The sequence below is a fragment of the Candoia aspera genome, chromosome 3 (assembly GCF_035149785.1).
Source record: "Candoia aspera isolate rCanAsp1 chromosome 3, rCanAsp1.hap2, whole genome shotgun sequence".
NCBI lineage: Eukaryota > Metazoa > Chordata > Lepidosauria > Squamata > Boidae > Candoia > Candoia aspera.
In genome coordinates, this window is record NC_086155.1 from 118,279,111 (window position 1) to 118,291,897 (window position 12,787).

Here is a 12,787-nt window from a genome sequence, read left to right on the forward strand (position 1 = left end):
TGGATTAACAAATCATTTTATGTCAGAAGTCAGTCCTTGATATACCTATTTTCTGGTCTTGGTAAATCAGCGTCCTTATTGTTATTTTCACTCAAAGCCCAAAACATACATAAAATGAAAGCATAAGTATCCATTAAATACAGAATCATGGTATCATAAGCTTATTATAACATTAAAAGAAAGACCTATCCCAAAATTAAAATGCTCAGAATTTAAATCTTAGGATCAGAGTTATGACTTTCTTTTTTAATCTTGCAAACTACCATGCAAAACTGAGTTGCTTTTGTCTCTTTTTTTGTCTCTCTCTCCCTCTCTCTCAAAAGTGAAATGGAAGCCAGAAGTGTTTCAGACTCACCCCAGTAAGCTGAGAAGAATGAGACAATTATAGAGCAACAAATATTTTGAAAAAGATCACAACTTAAAAATACGTAGCCTAATCATGCGTATTCTCTTGCCATATGGAACTTTCCTATATTTTCCATATGGTATTGCAGATGGTAAGGCACTGCATCTTGCTAACGAGTATGCTCTTCTATCTGTATGATATTTAGCTGGCTTGAGTAAGCAATTTATTTTATACAAATCATAACTGCCTGGAACCAAAGAAATGTCAGTCTGGTGTTCCATATAATTAACTCTGGCTTTAATGCCTGCTTTAAGAAGTTCAGGCCCTAAAATCAAGAATAATCCTGGTGAAAAGCATATGAACAGAATTTAGCTGCTAATTAACAATCTCATGAATGTGCTAAAAGACAAAGTCTAGAAGGGGCTAGATTTAACATTAGCCAACAATTAAACATGGCAGCCCAAATCCTCACCTCAATTTTCAATAGTCTAGCCTTAACTTTTAAAACACTATTTGGTATGCATTTGGGGGCTTGGAAAATAGATCTTGAGTTAGGATTGAACCACTTCTCAGGCCCGCATCTAGGATCTGTGTGACCTGGGGCAAACATGGATTCTGTGCCCATTTTGGCGCCCCCAGTGCGCGCCTCGGGCACATGGTCCGCTTGCCCCCCCCCCCCCCCAGTTGCGGCCCTGCCACTTCTAGGAAGGGAAATGTCCTTACAGTAGTTCCTATTCCTATGTTTGTCTTTTGTTGATATTTTCCTTAAACATTGGCAGAGGGATCTGCAGGGAGAGGCAAGTTTGGGCAAATACTGATAGAGCACCATGCTGTTGCAAGTACCACCTTTCTTCTATGTGTGTTGCGACAGTGTGTGTAGTACAAAAGGGGCAGAGTTTGCCTTGCAACAGTGTAATGCTGTTATTATTTTGGTAAAAGTATCAGACCCCATGGATACCTTTCAGTGTTGGAAGTGGGGCTTACCAGACTTGATATTCTTCAGGTTTTGGAAGATGGAATATATGCTGCTTTTTGCAACTGGAAAAAAGTGGGTTATGAAGATAATAAATAATAAAATCACATTCATGAGTATAGATGCCATGAGATACAGAACTATACTCTGCAACAGGTCATTGGAAACCCTTGATTAATAGCAATAGCGGAGAAAGACGTAGGTTCCTGGTGTTCCTTGAGCTTGGTTTTCTTCCTGGAGATATTTTATTGCCAGAGCAGGTAACATCAGATGATGTTACCTAGTCTGGTAATGAGACATGTAGAACAAGAAAAGCAAGCACCGGGAAAACCAAGAACTCAACATTTGATAGAAGGTAAAATATAAAGTAATTTATATTTTACTAAAAGACAATTTTGACTATGGGCTTGTACTGGTCTATGACCATAATAAATTATGAACTGAACTGACTATGGGCTTAATAGTTTTATAGGATCTCTTACAGTATTGTTGTTTGCTTGTATTGCACTTAAGGGTGTATCAAATAAACTGATTTTGGATCAAGTGAAAGATGATGACGATGAACTTTTAACATACTCTTTGTTAAGAGATAAATATCATCTATCCCAATGGCAATATTTAGTTACAATATTTGTTAACAGCATTGTTTGGACCAGCAGCATTTTCAGCTTCTGAGATATCTGAGATACTAGAACTTCTTGTTAAATTCTTTAAAACAAAACAAAACAAACAAAACCCCTACTATTGATTATTTGTTATCAATCAATCAATTTATTAATTCATTCATCAAATTTTGCCACTGCCCATCTTCCCACAAGAGAGGGACTCTGGGCAGTTTACAATAAAGCTACAAAATTAAAATACAGTAAAACCACATAGAATACATAAAATATAAATACAAAATATAAATATAAAATAGAATTCAGATGGCAATTTGATATGCAGATGTTAAGAAATGAGTGGAATAAAGAATTAGATATTCCTATATTGTCTAGACAATGGGAAAGTGTCTTAACTTTTATAGCAAGAGTGTCAATGGACCTCAAACTACAACTTATACAACAAAAAATAATATTTAGAATGTATTGGACTCCATTACATTTGTATAGAAAAGGACTGTCAAAAACAGCATTTTGTTGGGAGATGTAATAGGGATAATGCTTCTTTAAAACATATGTTTCTACAATGTCTTATACTTACCATATTTTGGGAGAAAGTAGTAGATTATATAAATATGATTGTGTGAGAAAAGCTAAAATTTTCAGAGGATAATATTCTCTTGAACTATATACAGTACTTGGAAGCTGACAACCCAAAAACATAAATGGCTTCTCTGTGCCCTTACTATGGCCAAAAGATTGATATTGCAGCATTGGAAAGATAAATGTATGGCCCATTTATTCAGTGGATTGAAGACCTGATTGTACTTGCCACTTATGAGCGGATTGCCTATAGACGTAGACTTTGTATGGACAAGTATAATGAAATATGATACTCATTTATACAAAATACAGTAAGTTAAAAAAATGATAGTCATATAAATGTATTAGAAATATATACTTGAATAATATTTATATTAGGTAAGTATATATAGAATTGTAACGTTTACTGTTATAATGACATATCATATTTTTTCTTTGTATTTCTTTCACTTTTTTGTTAAAGCACTTTTTATGTGTATTTTTTCTCTTCTCTTCCACAGTAATGTATCTCCATCATTATTATCTTTATGTTTTGCTTTTTCCTATTGTTATTAATTAAAAAGCAATAAAAATAAATGAATAAAAAGTGTGTATCAAATAAAAATATTACTACTACTACTACTACTAGATAATAATATATATTACTTCAGTGGTGACACCAGTGGACTGAGAACAATGAAAGTCAACAGCTGAAGCACATAATCTTTTCTTTTGGTATGATTCTTGTAGCTACTTTACGCTTCACTGCATAGTGGGCCTTCTGCCAGATCTATTAGTTCAGCTGGCAGTTCTGAAGTATGGGATTGGTCTATTAGTTGCTGCTTTTAAGTCAGTGAGAGTTAGGTTCCAAGCAAATGTACTTAGGATTACAGTTTTATTACCTTACCTTGTGTATAGTTACCTGAATTTAAGGAATTCCAACTTCAAACTCACCAAAGCTGGGCTTTAGTCCTAAATGGCAAGGGTGGGTGTAAAGTATATAGCATAGCAAGGAGGAACAGAGATAAATATGACATTTCCATTTCCCTCTGCCATCACTATCACATCAAAGGTGTAACTATTTGTAGTGGAAACCTCCTTTATTCAAATCCTTCATGTTCCTGTAAACAAAGAGCTTTACATCTGGATACACAAAATAAAGCAACTGGTTACTATATTAAAATCTTTGCCCTTACTGAATTAAATGCGGGTTTAAGTTTATACAACATGCTAAGCCAAAACCAAAGAAATCACATTATGACTTAGTGCAGTGAGTGCATTCAATCACAGAGTTTCATATTTGTAGCAGCCTAACATGTCTGGATGTAAATAAATTATTACTTAGTTGGATGTCAATAAACTATGTAAATAGATTGGGAAAATCCTGTTGAGCACTGGATGGCAGCAAAAAGGTACAAAATTTGAAGTCCTTGGTACCAACTAGTGGCCAACTACTGTAAATTTTATGCAGTCCTGATATGGCAGCACTATATGTAAATTCTATCTGTAGGACTACCTGATACACGCTTAATACATGCAATTAATTATGTTTATAAATTAAAGCAAGTAAAGAATAAGTTCTACAAGTAAAGGAAATAAAGTAGTTGTTCGTTTATTGTGGAAAAACAGTAGAGGTCAACTCCATGCCACCTATACAACAGACCAGGGTTTCTCAAGCAGGGTTCTCTGAAACCCCACGGTTCTATGAGAGGTCACTAGGGGCTCCCTGGGAGATCATGATTTATTTAAAAAATTATTTCAAATTCGGGCAACTTCACATTAAAGAGGTCAGTTTCATTCTTTATTTTAAGAACACTGTTAGTGCTATATACAGGCCTACACATAAAATGAATATAATAATTTTGTAACTTCTGGCCTATATTTGAGCCTGAATGTGCAGGGCTTCCCAGAGGCTTAAAAAATATTTCAAGGGTTCCTCCAGGGTCAAGAGATTGAGAAAGGCTGCAGCAGACTAAGACTGTAATGTAATTGTGTACTTGTTTATAGAAGGATAAGCCGCACTAAGGGCAGTAGGATTTACCCTAAGTAGAAAGAATAGGGTTGTCTTGTAGCCAATTTTTTAAAAGCGATGTCTATACATGGGACTCTGCATCATGAAATGCATGAATAGAATCCTAAAGTGATAGGCGACAATCCTGGAGATACGTGTGAAACGGAGAGTAAGCCGTTTAAAGGGAAACCAAATGCAAAATTTCCTCGGAATTTGGTTGGCCCCAAACCTATCGGGTTTCAAGAAGGCACCGAAGAGGTGGGTCTTCCCTCCTGCGCTGGCATATCTGTACAGTAATTGAGCCTGCCCCCCAGCGCAGCATTTATTTGTACATTTTTTTCCCGGTGTTTTGAACCCTCGTTAGCCGCCCAGAGTCGCCTGGTGAGTGGGTGGCCGTATGAAATTTAACCAACCAACCAATACATAAATGATAAAACAAAATCACCCTGTCCTCTAATGGTTGATGTATAACCGTCTGGCACCTGCCGATTTAGGATTAAATCTCGTGCGCCTGGTAAAGTGAATTCCGGTTCAGTTTATGTCATTATAAAAACGAGCATTTTGATCCTTAAACAAATGGTTAAGTCAGCGAGAGCTGCATGTGCGCTAAAAAGCGAAAGCGTTCGTTCATCCCTCTGGAGAATCAGGAGGGGATTAGGCCGGACCGAAAACGCAGGGTAAGCCCCACTGCACAGAGAAGAAAAACCAAAGCAGGAAACGGGACTACGCATGCGCATGAGAGCCGGCGTAGTTTATTTAACTTGTATGGGCGGAGTCTAAAACATCTGTTCTCGGATCCTGTTAAGTTCCATTCAAAGAAGAAAAAAAAAAAAGGACGGGCCTTCCTTGAGCCGGAAGAGGAAATGGTGCTCCAGCGTTCATGGCCGCGCTCCTAGCAACGTAGGGACCGGTGCAGCGAAAGAGGTGGTCGCGGAGGGTTTCTCTCCGGTTCCGAGGGATGCTCTCCGGTTCCGAGGGATGGCGGAGAAGTTCGACTCCCTGGAGGAGCACCTGGAAAAGTTCGTGGAAAACATCCGGCAGCTGGGCATCATTGTCAGCGACTTCCAGCCTAGTAGCCAAGCGGGACTCAGCCAGAAATTGTGAGCGCGTCGTTCCCTCGCGTCTCTTTCCCACTCGGGCTCCCCAAATCCTTCCGCCAAAGCGATGGGGGGTTGGCGAGAGACGCAGAGCTAGGAATGGATTACCATAGCGTGATGGTCACCGAGAAGATGGCGTTTTATTTAAAATAAATCCCAGAGTTTCACTGGTCATTGAATAGGACTTATTATTATTATTATTATTTTAAATTTATTAGTCGCCCAACTCCAATAGGTCTTTTTCTTTTTGGTGGGAGGCTTAAACCATTTACAACCCCGCTGGAAGAGTTTTATTTGTTGGCAGAAATTGAATGTTGGGCTATATGGCTATACAGTACTGCCCTTTCCATATTGATGTCCCTAGTCATATTTGATGAGGTTTATAAAAAGTAAGTTTTAAAAAAACACACCCTCCTCCTCCAGAAAGCGAACCAATTGTTATGCTGGTGTAACTGTTGTGTATATTAGATTTACTGAACAGTTGGGTCTTTTTTTTTATAGTACTTTTAGAAAACAAAAGCAAATTTGTACATTGTTTTTCTGATAATGGGCTCAAGGCACCTTTTAAGACAGTTGCTAGCAATTTAACAGATTGAGTATTGGCCTGTTTTTTTTTCCTAATGTTCAAAATTAACTGGAATATATTATACCAGAATATAACATACATTGGAATCTATTTTCATCCACTCTTCCACAATGTGGTGTGGTGGTTAAGGTGTTGAACGAGGCTTGGAGAGTCCCTCAGCCAAACCTACCTTACAGGGTTGTTATTATGAGGAAAAAATGGGAGGAGGATTAGTTATGCTTACCATCTTGAGCACCTGGAGGAAAGGCAAGGTATCTAACAAAATAGTTGTATAACTGTTATGGATGTCTATTGTGACAGCTTCCATAACCATTCTTGTAAAGTGCTTCTCCTATATAGGATCAGGAAACAAGCACTCTCATTCTTGACAAACTGCCCTTCATCTCTCCCTAGAAGTGCCGTGTTTATGAACACGGTGATACTAAAACAGCTACCTATTATGACAGATATATAGTGTAAGATCCTTTTTATAAATTTCTTTAATTTTCTTCAAAAGCCACATAAGCTATTAATATGTGGTAGAATTGGAGTCTGAAGTGGCCATTTTAGTTGTGTGTGCAACTCCTTGTTTGGTGTAAAGCTTCAGGGCAGGAATTTTAAAGGAGAAGAGGCAATTTGCCAATCTGCTTTCTTTCCCCTTTGTTCTGAGAGCTTCCGTTTCCTTTATTTTTATTAGAGACAGTTCATGTTGTGGAGCAAGATTGGTTATTGACTTAAGCCTCCTAATGTCTTTTATAAAGCATCTGTTGGCACAGAGGCTGTATAAATTGATTGATAATTTGACTTCAGTATGCTATAAATTAATAAAAATGGTTTCTGTCTAGGAATTTTATGGTTACAGGCTTGCAAGATATTGACAAGTGCCGACAACAGCTTCATGATATCAGCGTGCCTTTGGAAGTCTTTGAGTAAGTGCTTAACTTCTCCCCGCAGCTGTCAGTATCTGGCTCTAGAGATATTGGTGCTGTTTACACAAGAACAGTCACATATCTTTTCATAGTGAGTCTAATAAATTGGATTGTAGGGCATGACATATGTGTGTAAACACTAGAAATTCATTTTTAAATATTCTCTGGAGTACACAATACTAAATAGTGTTTGATTTTTGAGAAGCAGCTCATATCCTTTTGCTCTTGGGAAATACATTTCCAGAGGCTGTAGCTGTGTCTGGAATTCTGAGGTAATGAAATCCCCATAGAAAATCGGATTTGGAGGATAGTTATTTCATTTTTCCAGGAGTCTGGTGGGATAGTTTAAAAATGTCTAGATATGTTAAGTTTATCTCATGTTTAATACAGTAGTACTTCTTTTTGGTTTATTTTCTGCGAATCAGTGGGAAATTGCATGGTGACTTGGCACTGAATTTTGGTAGTGCAAAAATTGGCCATGAGGGCCATGGGTTGCTCAGTTTGCCTATCAAATACTATTTAATATTCTTCATATCTTTCCATAGATCTTTTCTCTCTGGACCTAATATATTTCTGGGAATTCAGTGCCATTAAATATTATTTAAACTCTGTGCATATTGTGACTGTGTTTGGTTAAATGATTAAATGATAATCCATTGTGCATTTCAGAAAATAATATAGATAGAATGCATGGCTTTTATGTGCACGGTTAACATAATATGTGGACCACATTAAAAATCTCGTAACATTTATTTTCTCAGATACATAGATCAAGGTCGTAATCCCCAACTATATACTAAAGAATGTTTGGAAAGAGCTTTAGCTAAAAATGAACAAGTGAAAGGTAAAATTGATACCATGAAGGTAAGTTGCCACTTGTACATAAAAAATCTGTATTCTGTAAGTGTGCATTGTCTGCATGTGCATTAGGAAAAGCTTCAAGCCAAAAACTACAGAATTAGTTTTTGCTGTTGTTTATTTATGTAGTTCTTATTTATTTGGTAAATTTATATAGCCTCCCATCTCACATATGTGGCTCTGAGCAGTGTACAAAGTTAAAAAAACAAGAACAAGACAACAACCCCCCCCAAAATGTAACAACAAAAATAATTTAAAATATTAAATAAAAACTCTGAACTCCCCCATTTAGTAATGTAGTAATCCTTTATTGATTAGCCATTAGGCCATTAGGCCATATCAGAATACAAAATATAAGATACAGAACAATAATAAGACCATATGCTACAAATAGGATAAAGGACATGAGTAAAAGAAAATGCAGCTCGTATTTCTGTGTCACCCCTGCAATTTACCCTTTTACTCTATTTTTAACATATGGTCTTACTATTGTTCTGTATTTTATATTTTGTATTCTGATATGGCCTAATGGCTAATCAATAAAGTATTATATATAAAAAAAACCCATAATCAGCAGGAGGGTGAACTCAATTTCCCTAGCAATAAAGCCACTTTGTAGGCTCCATTCCCACACTGATGGACAGATATTTGTTTGTTTTATGGAACACTGATGGACAGATAATTTGTTTGTTTTCAGTTTAGTAAATATGATTTAATAGTAGTCTTATGGCAGGTAATGCTGCTACTACTGTAAGGTACTGATAAGAAAAGGTCCAGTTTCCTTGCATGATTTTTTTTTCTTTTTTTCTTAGAAATTCAAAAGTCTGTTGATTCAGGAACTGACTAAAGTGTTCCCAGAAGACATGGCTAAGTACAAAGCTATTCGGAGTGAAGATCCTTCTCCATAATTACATTTTCTTTTGTCCTGCTCTCCCTTCCAGACTCTGGTGATAAGTTTGTATGATGATAATTGACAGCTTGAGGAATGAAAATGTGTTCAGCTGAAATGCTGATTAAATATTGTATCTCTTGGCCTGGTTGGAAGGTGATTCTTTTGTGCTACATCTGCAGTCTTTAAGACTTTTTAGGAGATCCAAAAAGAAGCCAGAAATTCAAAAAATCTTCTCTTTAATGTGACATGAAGCCTGTCTATGAACTGAAAGCTATCTCCTTTGCATCTTGTAAATACTACACGAAGTAAGGTGGCTCAGGACTGTGGTTGTAAATTTGCAACTTACACAAAGTGAGGTAGTAGTATAAATGTGCCATTATTTCCTTTGATTTCTAAAATATTCTTTTGAATAATTAGTTTCTAGTGTGACCTCTTTTTGCTATGTTTTGATCGATGAGAACAATACTTGTTCATTTTGTGATGTCATAAAAATAAAATGGGAATGTTTCTAATATTATACATGGAGATACTGTCAAAACAACTTTTAACATTTTCAGTTTTTCATGGTTAATGAAAAATTAAACTTCTAAATATATTATAGCCTTAATATGTTAACTTGTCTTTCATCTTTTATGTGGTCTCCTGTTTTTTGTTTGTATCTATAAAAATAATAAAAGTGGGATAAAAATAAAATAATAAAATAAAATAAAATAATGATGTCCCCTCTTTAAGTTTCAGCAGCATAGGCATCATATCAACAGGCTCTACCACCATGGCATGGAGAAGGTTTCTCAGAGTTGACCTCTTTCTCTACCCATGTACCTCCCTTTCCATGGTTGGAAAAAATGCTCTGCTATACCCTACAGCATATAGCAGACTCTATATCCCATGGAGCATACATTGCTAGCTGACTGGCTTTTAAAAGTAATATAGAATAATGCTGTAGGTATAACCTTGAGATAAATCATTTTGCTTCACACTGATCTGTGATTGCACAAGCTGATACAGGAGCTATATGAAATGTCCCTGAGTCAGAGAGTGGAACAATTTTTCAGTCCTTGGTTCCAAAGAAAGATAGGTTGTAAGTTACTTTTTTTGCTTCATTAGGATGTAGGGGGAGTAAAAGAGTTAAACACTACTGGGTTTGCCTTTTAATTACAGCATTTACTTCATTAATGTCTGTCCTACCAGAAGTACTTTGGGGAAAGCTTATTGAGTCCTTTGTTTGCAAAACATAATTTCTGTCCAAAACTGAATGTTATAAGCATATACTTTTAAAAATCAGAAGGTAAAAAATTCTGCCTCAACCTTTCCCATATACATAGTTTCTAATTTCTTCTCATGAAGGACATCTCTACACTGTTTGTGGTATTCATAGACATTATCCACCACACATAAAAAAAGATTTTGAATCTTTTATTCCTCATAGATCTTTATAGTCTTTCCTTGCATTGTATCTCCTGCATTCATTAATATGTGACTGAACAGGCCTGATTCCTGAAGGGCTATACCTATCAATATAATCTACTTCTGTCTGCACATTTTTCTCTGAGATTGGCCTTCTCAGAGAGGCAAACTATTTATTTATTTATTTAGGAGATTTCTACACTGTACACTCCCTTAATGGCCCTGGGTGGCTTATGAAGTATGGTAAAACACCCATGAAAATGGTATTTAACACATAATAGATCTAAAACACAAATGCCAACACATTTGCATTAAAGGCCTGGAAAAGTATGTATTTGAACCTCAGCTGAATCGCAATAAAGAAGGATCTTGCTTCAGTTTCAGTGCCAAATTATTCCATAATATGGGTTAATACAATCTTTCAAGCAGTTGAATTAAGGCTTTGATTTCAACTTCAGATATATTCATCCTAGATCCAGTTCCTAAAATAGAATGGGTAAGGAGGAACATAGCTTCTAATACCTAAACATAGAAAATTCAGTAACATTTGTTATTGTTATTGTCCAGCTGTTCCTGTTGTCTGTTATTAATTATGGGTAAAATTATCCCTTTTTATTTCTGTTTTTCTTAAAATTTGAATTTCTGAGCTAAGCAGCTCCCTAAAGAATATGTTCTGAACTTCAGCACTTAAAACTTCAGCATCTTCATGCATGTTGAAATTGTTGGAATTATCAGGGGTCAACTCAGCATTGTCTCATAAGCATAAGGGGTCAACTCTAGCAAATCGCATCTCTATTGTGTTTGTGGGATGTCATGTGGGTCACCTGACCTCCTCCTCCTCCTTGGGCTTGGGGATTAAGAATCTCCATTACCTTGTGGGCAGACATGCAAGTAGGAAGAGCTGCAGAATGCAGCTCCTCACCCTTTCTACTCCACATAGAAAGTGTCTACAAACAACCAGTGATGATTAAGTGCTTTCTACTATGAATCTACTTGTATCCAGATCTACTGAATAAAAGTAAGCTATCTCCATTTTTCTTCATCTAACTACTATGTGAAGACTGAATTTATTTTCTGAACATAATTAAGCTTAATGTGCAAGTTCCTTTTTTTGGTTCATGCTTCTACTCTGCAAGATTGCTGTTAGCTACTTGGAGTTCTTTTATTAACCTTTAAAAACTCCATCAGAAATCACACTAAAATGCACAGGTTTGGGTAGATTGTTTACAGATTGATCATACTAAATGTACCTGACTCAGAACCATGCTTTTTGCTTATACAGTAATCACTATTATAATCACTAATCACTATTTAAAAGACACGATTGCCTATCTAACATATGCAGGTTCTATCCATTGATTGTTCGTGCCTGAAGTGTTAATAACTTGCTGCCAATCACACTGGAATCAACCATTTCCCCCTCCCAATGTTGGGATTCAGGTTGACTTCAGAGTGGCCTTTCAATCCTAAAGGACACAACCAAGAACATTAGCTGATTTTTGTGTGACAATGCCTTCTGGAGAATTCCCTAACACTGTGGATGTATATTAATTTCTTACTTGTCAGTCATCCAAATGCTTGGCTAGAATACAAAAAGATGGAAACAGGTTTTAATACTTACTAACCAACTGTGTTGAACACTTGCTGTATGTTTCCCCTTATATCTTCAAGTACTGCAAGGGATGGTTGAAAAAGATATTTACAAATTCCAATATGATTTTACTTGATCAAACCAATACGTGAATTGGAATGTAACTATCTACCGGATTCCAGATTCCCAAGCAGTGTTGTTCTGGCAGTTTAAAAATGTCATTATATGTTTAAAATGCTCATCTGAAATTTTAAAATATGTCTTTGGAGATGAACCACATTTTGTAATGCTAATTTAAATAGCTAAGTGCAAATGATGTATTTTTTTTAAATGGTAGATTTATGGGAAGGATGGAGGGGAAGAGAGAAGATTATATAGACCAATGAAAGCCCAGTTTATTCATTCCCCACCGGAGATGCACTTTTTCAAGAGAAATTCAGAGAAGAGTTTTTGCTTCCACATCTAGATTATTTCTGATACCCTCCTGTTAAGGCTGTTTTTCAGATATTGTTCCTGTCAAGGCAGGGACAGCAGGTCATTGGACAGAGGTTATGAGAAGGAGATCTGAACTTCTGACTAAGATCTTTGGGGTTTCTAAATCTGTAGAGAGAGAGATGTCTGCAAAGTCTTCCTGATCACACTGAAACAGTACAGGCTATTGCTCATTGGCATATCTGGATGACTGCTCATGTGCCTCTTGCTCAGCAAAGTGTTTCAGGGAACTGAAGATGACAGTGCTCTTGTGCTCAGATATATTGTTTTTTACTCATGGGATGCTGAGATTTCAAATAAAATGTATATTTACTTGTGGCAAGTGGTAGTGGGGAGAATGCTATCGAAATCAGTGGGACATTTCTGAGTAAACAGGACAGAACTGCATTAGATGGGAGCAAGTTATATTGGGCTACATATTTAGTAGTAGATGACAGAGGACTTT

The 12,787-nt window shown here is 36.4% G+C and overlaps 1 protein-coding gene across 1 annotated transcript; it reads left to right on the forward strand.

The window, feature by feature from the left end:
• The first annotated feature begins 5,352 nt into the window (after nucleotides 1-5,352).
• Nucleotides 5,353-9,304, forward strand: MED10 (mediator complex subunit 10). The gene is made up of 4 exons (XM_063298722.1): nucleotides 5,353-5,611; nucleotides 7,019-7,102; nucleotides 7,864-7,966; nucleotides 8,773-9,304. Exons 1-4 carry the CDS (start codon nucleotides 5,490-5,492, stop codon nucleotides 8,866-8,868), a joined length of 405 nt encoding a protein of 134 aa, XP_063154792.1. The 5' UTR covers nucleotides 5,353-5,489; the 3' UTR covers nucleotides 8,869-9,304.
• Nucleotides 9,305-12,787: the final 3,483 nt, after the last annotated feature.

What these genes read in the sequence shown, in the direction of transcription:
- MED10 (XM_063298722.1), top strand. Translation starts at nt 5,490, where the DNA reads ATGGCGGAGAAGTTCGACTCCCTGGAGGAGCACCTGGAAAAGTTCGTG. An exon ending in GCGGGACTCAGCCAGAAATT is followed by an intron (nt 5,612 to 7,018) that starts GTGAGCGCGTCG and finishes GTTTCTGTCTAG; the next exon opens with GAATTTTATGGTTACAGGCT. An exon ending in GTGCCTTTGGAAGTCTTTGA is followed by an intron (nt 7,103 to 7,863) that starts GTAAGTGCTTAA and finishes TTATTTTCTCAG; the next exon opens with ATACATAGATCAAGGTCGTA.